The sequence below is a fragment of the Nannobrachium achirus genome, assembly GCF_963921795.1.
Source record: "Nannobrachium achirus genome assembly, chromosome: 5".
Taxonomy (NCBI): domain Eukaryota; kingdom Metazoa; phylum Chordata; class Actinopteri; order Myctophiformes; family Myctophidae; genus Nannobrachium; species Nannobrachium achirus.
In genome coordinates, this window is record NC_137814.1 from 10,528,197 (window position 1) to 10,546,489 (window position 18,293).

The 18,293-nt window shown below is 43.3% G+C and overlaps 1 protein-coding gene across 8 annotated transcripts in view; it reads right to left on the reverse strand.

Annotated features, from left to right (window-relative positions):
* The window catches only part of LOC308284704 (receptor-type tyrosine-protein phosphatase mu), a 337,583-nt gene that overhangs the window by 13,696 nt on the left and 305,594 nt on the right, over positions 1-18,293 (reverse strand). For 7 of the 8 annotated variants that reach the window (XM_080725420.1, XM_080725419.1, XM_080725418.1 and 4 more), the window contains 4 exons: positions 14,257-14,406; positions 8,803-8,976; positions 5,793-5,924; positions 1,661-1,786 (listed from right to left, as the gene is read on the reverse strand). In XM_080725420.1, coding sequence (XP_080581546.1) covers positions 1,661-1,786; positions 5,793-5,924; positions 8,803-8,976; positions 14,257-14,406 — 582 coding nt within the window. The remainder of the gene's footprint in view (positions 1-1,660; positions 1,787-5,792; positions 5,925-8,802; positions 8,977-14,256; positions 14,407-18,293) is intronic. The other variant, XM_080725416.1, reaches the window with a different exon arrangement.

Consider the following 18,293-nt stretch of genomic DNA (forward strand, 5'->3'; position numbering starts at 1 on the left):
GTACCCTATTAATAAACTCCATATCCATGTGAAGGGAATTTTAACTTTGCATTGTGCAGGACAGTGAAGAGTGAATGAATGCTAGGAGAGGCCATGATATCCAACTAAGGTATGTGACGGAGTAGGACCTACAATGTCACAAATGAATCTTTTAACCACAGAGCAAAAATAGTCGGTCTGTAAGCTCACAACACATCACGATGCAATGCATTATATGGGCTACTTTAGCTATTTCTTTTAAAAGATTTTTTTAAAGAATTTCTTTTTTTTAACATTTCTTTTTCTTTTATTGTTTTATTTTTATTTTTCAAAAATGTCTTAAAATATATTTTTTGTTTTGTCAAGGGTGAAAGTGGTGAAAAAGTCATTTGAATAAAATGTAATTTTGTTTTGGTCATACTTTAGTCATCCGAAACGCTAGTTTTAGTCAACAAAATGTCATCATTTTGTCAAATAAATGTACAGTTGATTTTGTCATCAAAAAGATATTTTGGTGGGCCTTGATGGCGTCGTAATGATTTATTTTACACCTGGTTGCATGATGGAAATAGCAAATCTACATGCTCACAACACATTGTGAGCTTGTCGATCTGATATTTTCAGAGCGCAACACCCAAGCGCAACCAAACACAAAATGACTTGTCTTTTAGTTCTACGGCATCTCTTCTCCACTTGTCCCTCACTTATATATTAATCATTAAAATATAACTTTTTATTTGTTGACAAAATTGACAATATATTTAGTCTTAGTTATAGTAATCATAGCATCGTTTTTATTTAGTTTTCGTCAGTGAAAAAAAGGTGTACATCATCGACGAACATTTTTTTTTTCGTCATAGTTTTAGTCTAGGAAATGAACAGTGGACTGGAACAGTGGTTCTCCAAGTGGATTCTTCTCACATAAAATCTCAAAGCATCAATCCACAACACACAAATATTCAAATCTCTAAACTTTCGGGTCTGGCGTCAATTACACATCACCCTGTTGTCTAAAAACCACACACAATGTTGAGACAGGAACCGGAGGCAGAGATGGGCACAAAATACAAAAAAATATTTGAAATACAAAGGTACAAATACCAGGATACTGTCACCAGGATAGTATCTTGGTGACAGTATCCTGGTCAGTATTAGACCAAGTACTGACCAATTTCTTTCAAAATATTTTTTTTTTGTGCCCATGCATCTCTGACCAGAGGCCTGATGCCTAAATCTACTGTAAATCAAAACTTGTTTTGGATGCATATTTGTGTGCTGTTTTATGTTTGACTATGACAAAGGTAGGCCTGCACTGAGTCATTTTACAAAAGGAGAAATATCTTATTCTCCAGAGCCATGGTCATTCTTGGTAGTGTTCAGCCAAAAGCTTAGTTGTGTTTATTCAATGAATGGTATGTGTGTGTCATTTGAAAATATGGCTGTGTTTACCAAATGAAAACACAAGTTCCATTTTGTGAACATGTTAAGAGATTTGATGGCAAAGAGTTGTTTTGCAAAGGGATGCCAGGGTTTAGCAATTTGTGTGTAATGTTTGGAGTTTTGCGTGTGAAGTTTTGAAAAAAACGTACAGTTTTGAAAAACGTGTTTTAGCAATCGAAAAAAACTGTAAGGGGAGACCTTGAAAATGTGAACGTTTGAGAAACCCTGGACTGGAACATACCCGGGCAGCGTTGTAGATGCGGAATATTCTGCTGATGATGTCTTCCTCCAGGTCGGCCGAGACAAACTCCACCTGGATGGGACCGTGGCGGTGGACGCCGTTCTCCGGCCAGTACTGTGGACACAACTAAAACAAACAGGCACGGACACAAACATACATGCATACAGTACACACACACACACACACACACGCACACACACAGACACACAAAGACACAGAGGGAGCGAGAGAGAAAAGGAGAGAGAAAGAGACAGAGGAGAGGAGGTAAGTTGATCCGCTAGTTGGCATTCCCTATATCAAACAACACAGTTGAGTTTCACAGTTCAACCGAAACCAGTGACAAAGGTTTCACCTCTTTAAGATCATTACTTAGAGCATTTGGGGGGATTCAAAGAGGCCTTCTATATTTTATTCGGGGTCAGGAAAGAGCAGTAAAGTGCTTGAGATGGAGAGGCTGACTCTGAATTCAATGTCAAGCATTGATCTATTCTATGATATGGAAGGAACAGACTTTGAACACACTTCAAAACCAACACATACTGTAAGTATGAGAGACTTTTGCTAATTGATGGAGCCCCTTTGTTTTGTCTTCCCAGAATGTCAAACAGAGAAATGTTTGGTCAAGAATCCTCGGCTGCTCTTTTTCTTTCTTTCTTTTTTTTAAACATAAATCAGATATTTCTTTTTTCTCCGCTTTTATTTCAGTCCTGGGGAAATTCAGTCTATGTGAAAGACTGTGTGATCAAAAGCGGCTTTTTAAAAAGCTCTCACTCATGCCCTTGGTGTATTATTGACTTTGCTTTGGCAAAAGCTTTGAAACAGTGCAGGGAGAGCGGGAAGCCCCAGGGACCCTCTCCTAAGAGCGCCGAAAAATCTCCCCCGTTTCCCGCTCGCCTCTGGAGGACAAACCCAGTTAAAAACATCCACCTGCAGAGCACAGTCACACATCACAGGACGCTAAAGGCTAAATTAGGTGTCATGCCACGCTCCGCTCGACAAAAATTACGCATTTTCAACGGGTAAAGTGTCAGTGAGTCACTTTTGTCGAGTAACGTGTTACATTTTAAAGCTAATTTGCCAAAGCGTAAATTAGCCTAAATCCTATATATACTTAGTTGAACGGGGTCCCCCGGTGGTGTGTTCTTGGTCCCCTCCTTATTTCCCTCTACGCCAAATCTGTTTGCCAAAATGAGCTGCTCTTCAAGCTTGTGAGCTTGTAGATTAGCAGTTTTCACCAAACTTTTACCCATTTTCGCCTAATACTCACTACACGACATGCCAAGAATAGGGACACTATAGGGTTCGTGTCGTTAAATCATACCAACACTAATGGAGCACATGTAGAGAGAGGGGGGTGTACAGCCACATACTGTATGGGAGCAGGGCCAGTGAACTGAAGGTTATGTGAACCATACACAGAAACACAAACTCGCATAGTTAGCGCTGCCTCTGCGGAATGCATGTAAGCCAGCGCGCACACAGCAACACAATCCGGAGTGTTAAGTAACACCTCCTGTGCAGCCATGCGAGGACATACGGTATGCACACATGGACTCAGACAGGCTCAAGACCCTCTGCCAGGGGCACCGTCAGGGAGCGGACCCTGAATGATTCAGAGGGCCGAGACAGGAGGGCCCGGGAACACGCCAGACTAAATTAATACTTGGCGTCGGAAAAGCTCGCCGATGGCAAAACCACAGAATTATTAATCCAGTTCCTTGTGTCTTTTAAAAGGTGCAGTGTGTGTGGTGTCGCATCTTGCCGCATGTCGCAAGTATAAACAAGTGACATCGATCTCATAACCAGGAGGGAAGCGGCGGCTGTTTAGATCCCCTAACCCAGAGGGACAGGCACATTGTAATTGGCTAAACTGCTAAACCACACAAGTAATGATTGGATAGAATCATTTTAGGATGGTTCTGCTACTTCAAGGCACAAATCCTGCTCAGCAGGGTTAAAGGTTGCAACAAGTGTTGTAACAATTGCAACAATGTTAAAATAAAGATGCAATAGAGCAGTGGTTCTCAACCTTTTTAGTCAGAAAATATTTGGCTCTCCATGTACCACTATGAGTGATAAATACATTAGCATACACCTACATCATGCTACACCAGCGGTCCAGGCCACACCCAACCTTTTGAAGGTGTCATTTTAACTAATATTATCGGGGGAGTAAGGGGACCCGGTAGCCCAGGTGGCAGGGGGCCCAGGGTTTCTAGACGTGCCTGCTCTCCATACCTGCATGCATGCACACTTCCGCACACACAAGCTTGCGCGCGCAATGTGTAAACAAACGTATGCCGTGCACACACAAACACTCGCTTCCTTTGAGAGCCCACCGCAACTTCCACAGAGGCAAAAAAAGGAAGCAAAAACAAAACAAAGATGCTGGTGGAAGAGAGAGTGAATCTCTACCTCCCTCGCCTGCAATAACCTCCCTCTCTCCCTCTCTCCCTCTCCACCTGTGCTGCTGCCTTGGCTGGCTACAGTGAGAATATCGAATGAAAAGGCTGTATCCATCCATCCATCTCTCCATCTCCCCGTTCAGCCAGCCAGCCAGCCAGCCAGCCAGTCACGTCAGCGAGACAGTCACCGGGGGAAAGGGGATTTGGTGGGGAAGAGCAGCCCGGCTTCAGGCTTTGATCCCTGGGTGTTATGACAGAGCCTGAGGCTGAGAAACCAGGAGCGCCTCCTCCTCCACAGGCCTGCCTATCCGTCTGACGCCGTTTCATGGCAACTCCTCTCTCTTCCCTCCCTCCTTCCTTCCTTCCTTACAACGACTTCGTAACTCATTCCACATATAGACTGCTGCTCCTTTCTCTCCCCTCTCTCTGTCTGTCTGTCTGTCTGTCTGTGCACAGTGTGCAGGAATAAGGACTTATACGGGAACACACAAAGCAATCTTTTTTTTTTCTTCTTCTTCTTTTCTTCCCCTGAATCTAATTCACACACTGTGCCCTTGTGTGACTTTATTAGATACAGAGCTCTGATGAAAGGGAGTACTTCATAATATGTTATCGGTTTGGGAGGCCATTTCTTAGGATGTTCTCTCTGGGGGATTTGTGTGTGTGTGTGTGTGTGTGTGTGTGTGTGTGTGTGTGTGTGCGTGCGTGCGTGCGTGCGTGTGTGTGTGGTTCACTTATCTCAGCCTGAAAGTGTCCTTGTGTGCATGCGTGCGCACACATGAACCCAGACATGCATTGCACACAGTATATGTATTACATAGTGTAGTACGATTCATGTGTGTAGCTTAAGATGGAAAATGGTGCCCCTTGTGGCATCTTATTTTGGGGGCTCTATTATCCATCTGGTGTCGAAGCCATGGGGAAATCATTTTCCGTGCCAAAAAACAGCCTGGCCCAATCAGTGTCCTCACAGAAATATAGGCATGGGACTGTGGGTAGGGTTGACTACCCACAGTCCCACAATCCCATTCCTGTCGAAGCACCTTTTATTCTTAAAATGCCCTCACTAAAATAACACAATTCTGTCATCTTATCATGTCAGATTAACCTACAGTAGGGATATTATGTTGCATGTGAGACTGTGTACTCTAGGTGTGTGCATGTGTGCATATTGCGTACACAGGCTGGGATTCCTTCCCCAGTAAGCCATTGCCATTGGTGTTCTTTGGACTGTATGATGCGACGCAGTGTGAGGCTGTGAGCTTGAAGATCGGTTATTTTCGCCGTGAGGCGCCGGTGCGGAACATATAAATCTGGCTTAAAGGATCCCCCTGTCCAGTGGGCACGAGAAGGGCCATTCGAATTCTTACATTTCCGGTAAAGATATCGTCACTGTCGTGCAGAAACCTTGTATCTCCAAGTTTCAAATGTGTACATTTTTTCGCAAAGCAAAGCCCTGCTTCATCAAACAAGGCCGTCGCACCAAAGTAGTAAAAACAGCAGCTCTACAAGCACACAACGCCTCGCCGTGCGAGGCGTTGTGTGCTTGTAGATCGGCTGTTTTCACTAATTTAAATCATTTTTAAAATGATAAATACAAAACAAACGGTTTTGGACATACGATGTTTCCACCCGACAATGATACGATATCCTATCCCAATCCAAGTGTGTGCGTATGGATTATGTGCAGGATGTGTGCGTACGCGTGTATACCAGGTCGGGTTTACCTGCGCAGGGTCGACGTCGTTGAGCATGACTATGGAGGTGCAGTGGTAATCCAGGACCAGTCTCCAGAAGTCCTTCACCGTGTTTGGCAGCGGGTGCTGGGTCACGATGAACGCAGAGGGCTGTTTATAACTCTGATGTACAAAAAATATAATAAAAAGACACAGTCAGAGAGAGAGAGAGAGATGGAGAGAGGAGGGTGGGGGATAATATACAGAGAGAGAGAGAGAGAGAGAGAGAGAGGGAGAGAGAAAGAGAAAGATGCAGACAGACAGACAGACATTCAAAAAACAAGAGAATACATTTAAAAAGTCACCGCTGAATGCACATAATGTATTTTCTATTTCAGTCCGGTGGCCTCGCTGAGAATAAACCTCAGGATGTTTCAGGAATGACCTCCACCTGTTTGACCTGTTTGTTACCGGCGAGCGCTGTTTTCTAATGGAGGTTCCGTGTCTTTTGGGAAGTGCATCAGGACGCTGGGATTCTAATGTGCCTTCTGGCCGCTCGGCGGCTTGCCCCCGGCTGGTCCGGGGGTTTAGCAGTGCCGTGGTCTGTCTGACTCACAGTCTCGCCCTCCATTATACCTTCTGACCCAGACATGGACCGCGGCTGAGCAGGAGGCTTGTTTCATAGACCTTGCCACGAGCCGTGGCATAAATGATTCATGTTTTGTTTGTTCTCTACTTGTAAACATTTGTTTTTCTGGATTTAGGAATTTAGGAACAGTACATGTTTCGCAAATCAAGGAATTCAAGAAACGAGAATACAACAGTCAAGTCTGCTCGAAATGCTATTTCAAGGTGCGCAATTCTCCCCTTTTACAACTATTTATTATTTTCGATAAAATGTTTTTTAACTAGAGTTTTCTTCATCTTTTCTCTGCTTTGATGAATAGACAGCAAGACTAATGTTTTTATTGTCAGATCTTTTCATTGTCTCTTCTATGCTCCTATTTATTGACTGCATTGCATATGTTTTGCATATTTTTACTTTTTTGTTGTTGTCTGTAGAACGGAAAAAAAAAAAAACATCACATGGATGCACCTGGGATGTATCATCAGTGATGTAGCCTGAACTCATCTGGGTTTCGGGTCTTGCAACATCATACCCCTTATCCAGGTGACCCAGCCGGGGTTGATCAAGTCCCGACTTACGTCCCAGTAGCTACTGTACCCACGGTCAGTCCTATTTGGGAAAGACGGGCCACACAATTCGCTGCCACGGAACTACTGGGAGAGGCAATCTGTCATGTGGAAGGACTAGGCTCTGTGGATTGACTCCTGTCCGGGCCCCTCCTACGTCTCACCAGGTCCACTCCTGCTCTCACCAGGTCCAGGACCTGCGTTACGCTGCGTTGTTGTAGAGCACTTTATAAACTTGTTTTTAAAAAGTGCTATTTAAAATTGTAAATTATTATTATTAAGTGTGCCTGCTATGCAATAGCAGAACACTTATTGTAATCCGCCATACTTAAGTCAGTCAGTCAGTCAGTCAGTAAGTAATGTTCTTGCAAATTTCTGCTCGTAATAACTGCCGCACAATTTACGCCACCGCCGCAATATATACATCAAAACGTGCGGCTCGGCCGGGAATGGTGTGCTATTACTTTTCTTTCCGATCCGCGTTACCATTGCGACGTAATTCGCAAAAAACGACGCCAAAAAACCCCATTCACTTAGAATGGGGGAAATTTCGGCACGTAATAACTGCCGCACGATTTACGCCACCCCCGCAATATACACATCAAAACGTGCGGCTCGGCCGGGAATGGTGTGCTATTACTTTTCTTTCCGATCCGCGATACGATTGCGATGTAATTCGCAAAAAACGACGCCCAAAAACCCTATTGACTTAGAATGGGGGACTCCGAAAAAAAAAACAGAAACTTTGGCGCCACATAACTCTGCCATACTTTTGCCTAGCAACGTGATTTAAACTTTAAAATGCACACACAACTTTGGTCTTTTTCCGGCCAATAGGGATGAGCTGTAATTGATTAAGCCCCGCCCCCTCTGTAACAGGAAGTGCCTCTATAACTCATGAACCGTTTGTCATACAGACTCGCGGCTGGTGTCATAATTTTTTTTTTTCTCAAAATTTTTTTTTCTCAAATTTTTTTTTTCTCAAAAATGTTTTTTTCTCAAAAAAATTTTTTTCTCAAAAATTTTTTTTTCTCAAAAAATTTTTTTTCTCAAATTTTTTTTTTCTCAAAAAACTTTTTTTTCTCACAAAACTGTCGTTAAAGTGCGACCCGTGATAACGGCCAAAAATGCGCCAAAACGCCACTAATTAGTCGAAATGGCTGACTTCCTGTTTGGTTTCTGATTGGCTGCTGGCCTTGTGACGTGGGTAGAGCTGCGAGGGCCCGGTCATCGCTGCTTGCAGCTTTAATTCATTAATCGTCCATGACCTTAATTGGGGCCTATTTCGCCAAACAGGAAGTGCCCCTCACCAAACAGGAAGTGACCCTTGATCTCGTGAACCGTTTGTCATACAGACACGCGGGTTGCGTCAAATGACAAGATTAAGAGTCCTTAAACTTAATTGGGGCCTATTTCGCCAAACAGGAAGTGCCCCTCACCAAACAGGAAGTGACCCGTTTTCTCGTGAACCGTTTGTCGTACAGACATGTGGGTGGTGTCATATGAAGAACAATAATGTTAACGTTTATGCAAAAAAATGCTAATGTTAATAACGCTAATGCTAACACCAACCGCTACACAAGGTTGCACAGACTTAGCGAGCTGCAGGCACACTTAAAATTTCTTTTCTAGTTAATATTATTATTACCCTAACTCTGAGAGTGTACAAATGGACCCATCAGAGTTAATAAACAGAGATACTTTTGATTCAATAAAAAAGAAAAATGCATATAGAGTATAATCAAACTGGGGCCTTTGTGTCTTTGTGTCTTTGCGGGTGTGAAAACTACTGATTTCAAGTCATTTGTAGAATGAGCCTCAGGTCTTAACGGGCTAGTATTATTCTAATAATGGAGAAAAGTCCTACATCCATAAGGGCAGCGTTGATGTAGTTGGAGCTCTCTCCGTCTATGGTGATGAGGAAGGGCAGGCAGCGGTCGGGGGGCAGGACGTCCATGCAGCGGTTCTTCTCGTGGTTCCTGGGCAGCAGGGCGATGCTGCAGTCCTCCACTCGCAGCGTGGGAGTCACCATGTTCAGAGTCTGATACAGGAAGCACAGGGAGAAGCAACAGTTACAACAGGATGTTCAGAGTCTGACACAGGAAGCACAGGGAGAAGCAACAGTTATAACAGGATGTTCAGAGTCTGATACAAGAAGCACAGGGAGAAGCAACAGTTACAACAGGATGTTCAGAGTCTGACACAGGAAGCACAGGGAGAAGCAACAGTTATGACAGGATGTTACAGGATGTTCAGAGTCTGATACAGGAAGCACAGGGAGAAGCAACAGTTACAACAGGATGTTCAGAGTCTGACACAGGAAGCACAGGGAGAAGCAACAGTTACAACAGGATGTTCAGAGTCTGATACAGGAAGCACAGGGAGAAGCAACAGTTACAACAGGATGTTCAGAGTCTGACACAGGAAGCACAGGGAGAAGCAACAGTTATAACAGGATGTTCAGAGTCTGATACAAGAAGCACAGGGAGAAGCAACAGTTACAACAGGATGTTCAGAGTCTGACACAGGAAGCACAGGGAGAAGCAACAGTTATGACAGGATGTTACAGGATGTTCAGAGTCTGATACAGGAAGCACAGGGAGAAGCAACAGTTACAACAGGATGTTCAGAGTCTGATACATGAAGCACAGGGAGAAGCAACAGTTACAACAGGATGTTCAGAGTCTGACACAAGAAGCACAGGGAGAAGCAACAGTTATAACAGGATGTTCAGAGTCTGATACAGGAAGCACAGGGAGAAGCAACAGTTATAACAGGATGTTCAGAGTCTGACACAGGAAGCACAGGGAGAAGCAACAGTTATAACAGGATGTTCAGAGTCTGATACAGGAAGCACAGGGAGAAGCAACAGTTATAACAGGATGTTCAGAGTCTGACACAGGAAGCACAGGGAGAAGCAACAGTTATAACAGGATGTTCAGAGTCTGACACAAGAAGCACAGGGAGAAGCAACAGTTATAACAGGATGTTCAGAGTCTGATACAGGAAGCACAGGGAGAAGCAACAGTTACAAGAGGATGTTCAGAGTCTGACACAAGAAGCACAGGGAGAAGCAACAGTTATAACAGGATGTTCAGAGTCTGACACAAGAAGCACAGGGAGAAGCAACAGTTATAACAGGATGTTCAGAGTCTGACACAAGAAGCACAGGGAGAAGCAACAGTTACAACAGGATGTTCAGAGTCTGATACAGGAAGCACAGGGAGAAGCAACAGTTATAACAGGCATTTAGCAGTGGTGAAAAAATAACTCTGATTTATAATACCGCAATGTGGAAATACAACATTTCAAAAATCTAAATTTACTTTTTATGTGCAACATTGTTTTCTCATTCAACAGTATGAACACAAAAAAAAAAAAACATACAGTATAAACTCAGGGTTTCTAAAGTGACAATTGAATTACTTTTAAGACCTTATAATACCTCTTAAATAAAAAATAATGAAATTAATAATAAGACCATTACTGTATTAAAATGAATCAACAAACGATACTAACATTGGCCAAATTGTCAAATATTACCTAAGAAACAGGCTATTTTAAAATAGCCAACCTACATGCTCACAACGCCAGGCATTGGGAGCATGTACAGTAGATTGCTATTTTCACAAAATTCAAATGTCAACTCCTACAATTCCAAGTGCTTGTCAGGGTGGGGGTTCCCCAGTTGAAATATGCTTATTCTGGGTGGTCGCAGCCTGAAAACTTTGGGAACACCTGATCTATGAGGTCAGTGGTCTATGACATACCGTTATCTTGACTTATAACTCCAACCTGGGGCAAGGTTTTAGACCCATCAGAGCCCCAACCACTGCAATTTTAAAGTATAGTTAAAGTTATACCATGTAACTTTTTTTATAAAACAAATCTTAAAATTGTCCTAACTCTTAAATCGCTAAAGTTTTAGAACACCCACTCCGTTATTTTCAGCTTCTGAAGCCTTCTCTTTATATGTTTTCTATGATCCTGACCGGGGTCCGGTTTTCGCGCAAAAATTACGTCATCATACACTACCGGCCAATCACAGCGAGGGTTATACACTGCCGGCCAATCACAGCGCATCTTGAAGTGGGGTCGCTAGCTATCACAATAGGGCGGCCATATTTGTAGGCGCCCGTGTGTCTCTATCTATACTCGGGTGAAACACTCCGTTTCTCCGGAATGCCTGAACGCATAGGAACCAGGGACCCCTCTAAAGATAGATCTCGGCGAGGTGGAGGCAGACGCGGGGGTGACGCGGGGGTGTGAGGCCCGGTCCGCGGCGAAAAACGGCCGAAAGACGCGGACGCTACTGACCACTAGTTGAGCAACTTACACAGTATAGCTTTAAAGTGCCATTCACTATGGCACTTTAACTATGCACTATAGCTATAAAGTCAACTATAACTATATCGTTCATCATTGTATTTCTTTGTTATAGTCAGTGTTAACTCTGCCATCCACTTGACTTTGACAACTTGACTTGATTTTTTTAACTACCGGTATATCTTTATAGTTAAAGAGGTGGTGCCATGATATTTCCCCCCTCTAAAACATGATTATCAGGTATTATGATTATACTAGGAGGAAGATTTTTTCCAAAAAAGTATACAGAAAGAGTTAAAATTGGGTTTTTATGTGGCCACACCCCCAGTTCATTAAGTATGCATGGATGTCATGGTGGGTGGTGACCTAGCCGAGTTAGCCACACCCCACAGTGTTGGGTGAATGGGAATTAGGGGAGGAGTCGATTCTGTGATGTCATCTTATCTGTGTTTTTTAACTGACACTTTTGACCAGAGGTGGCAGCCTCCAAGAGAAAACAAACAAATACCAAGTGAATAAATAATTGCTCATAAAAACCACACCAGGGGGTCTAATGAGGTACTTTCAACCTCCTAGACACATGAAAAACAGAAAAAGTACAAAACTATGGCACCACCTCTTTAAACTTATAGTGCTCAGTGTGAATGAAATTGTATTTAAAAAAGGTATACAAGAAAAAAGCATGTGTTTGTGTTTGTGTGTGTGTGTGTGTGTGTGTGTGTGTGTGTGTGTGTGTGTGTGTGTGTGTGTGTGTGTGTGTGTGTGTGTGTGTGTGTGTGCGTGCATGCGACAGTGAGTGGGTGAGGGCACAAGGCTGGCATCAGTGATGGAAAAAGTACTCAAATGTTTTACTTGAGTAAAAGTATCAATATTGCAATATAGAAATACTCCGTTACAAGTAAAAGTCTGGAATTCAATATTTACTTGAGTAAAAGTACAAAAGTATTGGTATCAAAATGGACTTAAAGTACCAAAAGTAAAAGTACAAAATGTTTGAAAATAGCAGATCTACAAGCCCACTGTGAGCTTGTAGATCGTCTATTTCCAAATAGTAGTGGAAATAGTGCTTAATGTGTGTTTTGTAATATTATAAGGTATATCTGCAAAGTAACTAGATCTAAAGGTTTCAGGTGGAGTAAAAATACAATATTTAGATCCGAGATGTAGTTGCGTAGAAGTAAAAGTATTAAAAATGGGAAATACTCAAGTAAAGCACAAATACCTCAAGTACAGTATTTGAGTAAACATACACCAGTGGTTCTCAACCTTTTCAGGCCGCGACCCCCCAAATAATCATATTTTAACTGGGGACCCCCACCCTGACGAGCACTAAGAGTTGAGCCATTACATTTTTGTATAACACGGCTCTATTGTGAAAATAGCAGATCTACATATTCAAAACGCATAATTTCAGCCTCTAATATGTAAGCAATTTACCCCGAGTGAGAGGACATTATGCTCTCATAATGTCCGCAGTGCGGGTGTGATCGGACGAGGCGCCAGCCGAGTCCGATAACACCCGCACTCAGGACATTATGAGAGCATAATGTCCGACCCCGAGTGGTAAATAGCTTTTCTACCACTTTTTCCCGTATACATGAAAGAAAACACATAGTTGTAACTTGCAAGGATCTTAAGTTACAATCATTATTGCCTATAAAACTTCCGCCATAACAACAAATAGTGCCACAAACAACATCTTCTACTCACCACCAGATGGCGCCAACTCCATGCTGAGACAGATGTCTAGCTTACGCGACTGAGTATTTCCCGGTGAATCTGTGCGCAAAGGTGGGGGCCGATGGGCAAGGAGGGTTGCGAGCTTATGAGAAACAACTAAAATAAGACCTTAAAACCTGGCGAAAACAGTTGCGTGCATTAGCGCAAATGGAAAACATTCAATTAACTTCTGAAAAGCCTACACGGCCTTTAAACAGCGTGCATACGGTGCATTAGATGAGGATAAATGAAATCATTAAATGGAAATCATTAAATTAACTTCTGAAAAGGCTTCTTCTAATCCTACACTATATAGCCTACTAAAAACGAGTGAATCTTGCCACACGTGAATAATTGTGGTTCAGTGGTTGTAAACAATAACACAGACAATATAAAATCCTTAGTCTAGTTGTGGGAAGAAAAGGATATCATCATCATCATGGCCCCAAATAACTTTTAAATATCTTGCAATTGGAGACGAGTCTCTTACTAAATCGGCAAGAGTGCCTCTCATTTTCAATACATAAAGGCTAAGCTATAGAACCTCTCCATCATCAGCAATAGTCAGTGGTGGTGCGTGTCCCCCAGACCCCCACACTCCCAAGCCCCCACCTTTGCGCACAGATTCACCGGGAAATACTCGGTCGCCTAGCTTACAGCTAAGCTAACGTCAGTTAAAAGCACCGTTCCGGCCGTAAATAGAGGCTGTTCGCTTCCAGAAAGGCATAGGTTCAGAGAAAAGGGGCTTTAAAGTTGGCGGATTGCATTGGATCCAAATAAATCGGCGACGATAGTACGCACGTTAGTAAACATAGGACAGCTGCGACCGTCATTTGTTGGTGGGGGGAAAGGTGTTCCGACCATAGGTTCCGACTCCCTCCTGAAGTCCCCGGATGCGTTCATCGCGTATTGATCTCGGAAATGTGCCTCATTTGCATGTACATCCGGGCATTTCACACATTCCGGCTATTGTGGCCTCATTTACTACTGTTTTAAGCCAATCACAATCCAGTATTTGAACACGTGACTCGAAAAAGTGGTAGAATTGACAATTTGGCCAATGTTTAATTTGACATTTTAGATGTATTAAAAAGTCCTTAAATTTTCACTTTAGAAATGTGCAGATGCCCTCTATACACTTTAATGCTGGTTTGTTTGTTTGTTTACTGTTGAGTGAAACAACAGTGTTGCAACCCAGATGATTAACCCCCTGGGGGTCCCGAACCTCAGGTTGAGAACCACTGCTTTACACCACTGGCTGGCACACTGTACGCACCCTGAACTCCTCCTTGATGGGGCTGGAGTTGGTCTGAGGGTCCAGCCGGTTCATGTCGTAGTAGACCGAGCGAAGCTGGCTGGCTGGAATGGTGGTGTCACCGCAGAGGCACGCCTCCAGGATGGCGTCATGGATGAACACATACTGCTCCTGCAAAATGACATCCTTAACGCGGGAATGCAACCACACACACACTGAACACGGAACCGATTCATCTCTCAAAGGGCCATGGCACTTTGGTAGAGCTTTGGGTTGTGTAGTTACCTTGCCATGACGTAACTCGAAAGGTGGGCGAGAAATCTAAAATGGTTGCACTGTTGATTAGAAATTGATAATACAAAAGATGCCAAACCCGGTACCCAATTTGTTTTTAAAATAAAAACGTCCTGTGTTTTGTGATGTTCTATATGGTCTGTATCAGCTTTGTTTGTGTCTGTTTACGTGCTAAAAGTGTGTCTCTGAGAGCTGTTTCACCGTACAATTTAAGCCAATGAGGAGCATATTTTGAATGATTAATTCCTAATCAATCGAGCATTTCTTTTTTATTTCTTGCCCCAACTCAAACCTCCTCCAAAGTGTTCTTGTCGTTTAACGCTGCCATACAGTGTGCCGAAAATAGTGTCATACACATCATAGACCCATCTTATTACATGCATACATTAACCACATAGGCTTAGTTATTTCTGAAATATTCATTTATAACAAACAGGACGGAGGAGGTACAATACTGACGTTATGGCAGCAATATTGTGCAATATTTCCAGTATAATGGGCTGTGTGAGGGTTTCAATGAGGTGTATGTACAGTATGTGACTTCACTCATGTTGCCTTTCTACCCTCCTTTCTAAAGCATGTTGTAAAAGTCGGGTCCGTCGCCTAATGTTTTAAGCTCAACCTCCCCATGCTGCTACAAGCTCTAGATGAAACACCCCTGTACCTCCTATCCTTACTGTGCAAATGGCCAATGTCTTGCTTTGGCTGCTGCTGCGGGGTATGTGTATAATGTGAAGGGGAGGGGAGAGGGCGGGGTGGTCACAACATAATGGTGAAGTACAGTATTGTAGTGCAGGTGCCAACAACCACCGATCTTGTGAAGAAATTAAAATGGGGCTGCCAAATATTCGAAAGCCAAGTACCCCCTTCCCCTGACTACAGTATTTATTTAGCTTAGAAAAATTGACATAAAAGTTCCAGTTCCAATGCCAATATGTTCAATAACAGTTGTACTAGTCAAGGTATTGATGCAATTTGGTTTAACAATTTACAGATGAGCAGGTTCACACAAAATCTGTCAATGTTTTATAACCATAACAGTAAAATACATATTCCCATTTTCTAGTTTTTCTCACATACCCCTTGCAGAACCCCGCATACCCCTAGGGGTACACATACCCCCATTTGAGAAACACTGGGTTAACGTTTCCAAAATGTCTATTCATTCAAATAATGTGTTAGTCATAGGCACGTCAAACTAAATTACTTCTCAATCTTCCTCCCGCCGCGACCAAAATATTGTCATCACGTTCATCATCGTCATATTTCATCACGTTCATCATCGTCATTGTAATCAGAGGAAATTCTCCACTGTAAAGATGACATTTCCATTCATGCCTTAATGTCATGATGACAGACAGACGGCCCAGAGACGGCTTGATGTATATCCTTTCTGAAGTGACATTTTCCCAATGACGCTTCCTTGTCACTTTGGACCAAAATCCGCACACTTTGCACAAAGGTCACTGCTCTTACAGGATGGAACGGCAGCAGGCCATGAGACGAAGCTGCTCCTCCTACTGTACCTACAGTACGGTGTGAACGTCTGACCTGGGACTCCACTGTTTCCCAAACAGTGGGTTGTTGGGACCCATTTGTGGGTCGCAGACACATTTTTATGGTCCCTTCATTTATGGTTTTGGGCTGAACAATGTGGGAACCACTGTTCTAGTCTACATGCCCAGGTCAGCTGTGTGCCCCCGGGGTATTCAACGGTCACATCAGAGACTTGCACGGATCGATAAAACAGTATATTTGTTAAAAAGAAATTAAATAAACAAATAGGCTTTTCATGTCTGCAGACAGTGCTAGAGTGTATGACCGCAGGGCAAGGAACTGTGCCAGCTATAGCTAGAACACCTACGAGGGCAAACGCATGCACGCGCACGCGCATGCACCCACTCACGCGAACACACGCACACGCACGCGCACACTCACACACACTCGCACGCACACACACGCACGCACACACACACACACACACACACACACGCACGCACACGCACGCACACGCACACACACTTTGAAGGTCACTGAACTCGGAGAGAGGAGAGTGACTCAGGGTGAACAACATTTGGTCTCCAGTTACTCAAATCCCAGTTCGCACGTCAACGATGAAACATTTGGCCATTAAGTCCAATGGCGCCTGTGATTTAAAAGGAATTACGGTGAAATGATGCATTCAGTGAGACTACGGATGCCTCCAGATGGCCCGTGTTCAGAAAAGCGCAAAAAGTCCTTCGGCAGCCCGCACCGTCCAAAGTTGGCACCAGTGGACGAGCAGGGGAGGGTTTTTTTTCTTTCTTTCTTTTCACCCGTCGATGTGAGCTAAATGCTCTCTCGTTTAACAAGCCTCTGAAAGGCCTTTATTATGACTTCTATTGTCCCAGTTCTGCCGGGCGTCAAGCTCAGCAGCCTGCGAAATAGCTAGGGTGTGCTCCTTTTTTTAGTCTTTTGTAAGAAACGGTCATTATGATTACATTTTTTTTAAGGTGGCATGAATGACTACACTGTGTTAAACATAAACAAGACAGGGTCTTATAACGGCATTCCTTCCCTGGTGCAATCTGGTGTTTTATTCGTGAAACGACGCGTGTCAGTGTGTCTGGGCTATAACCAGCGTTTTTACGAAACTGTCCCAATGTCTTATCAAAGTACATGTCTTATCAAGCTGTCCCGAAGTGCAGGAGGGTGCCTTGCATGGTTTCCTCCGCCATCGGTGTATGAATGTGTGTGTGAATGGGTGAATGACTGTAATGCACAATCTATGTAAAGCACTTCGGATAAAAAGCGCCATACCGGTATAAATGCAACATTTACCATTTACCTCTCAGTCTTATCAAACTGTATCTCTGTCTTATCAAACTCTACCTGTTTTATCAAACTCTACCTCCTCTGTCTCATCACAATAATATCCCAAGTACTACTTCCCATTGTAAATTATGCAAACATTGTTTGTCAAAGCGCCACTGACACCAACCTCAGGCCTCTTAATGTTTTATACAACTCCCTATGCAGATTTGTACCGAGATGTCCATACAGAACACAACACTGTTCTCTTTATACAGTACAGTAGCTCGCTTGATTGGCTGCAGCCTTAGGCAAGAAGGCAACTCCACTAGTACCTATTCCTTTTTAAATGTGTTTACTTCAACTGTCCATCTTACTTGAAAAAAAAAAATCCCTGGAACCATACACATCACCATATCCACTTAGGCACTCACAACATCCCTATTTTACTGTCAGGGGCGTCACACCAAATTCTGGGCCCTGGGTACAAGGATTCACTGCGGGCCCCCCATGAATGTTAACTATTGAAAAATAGCAGATATACAAGCTCACAGCGCGGCACCGAGTGCCGCGCTGCGAGCTTGTAGATCTGCTATTTTTGAAAAATCTTGAAAATGTGTGCCAAGAAACCTATGTTTCCATGTCAGTGATGCTCAAACTTTTTCATGTGAAGGACCCCCACATCTCAAAATATTTAGTTCCAGGGACCCCCCAGAAGCAAAATTTTTGTTACAAATGTTCACTTTAAAAATACATATATTCAAAGATTTGCGCACATTTTCACGACTTTTCAAAAATAGCAGATCTACAAGCTCGCAGCGCGGCACTCGGTGCCGCGCTGTGAGCTTGTATATCTGCTATTTTTCAATAGCTAAAGTTACTAGGGCCCCTCCACCTTGGGCCCTGGTAACTCAGTCCCACTTTCCTACCCCGTGTGACGCCCCTGTTTACTGTCGCCCAAAAAATAACTTCTG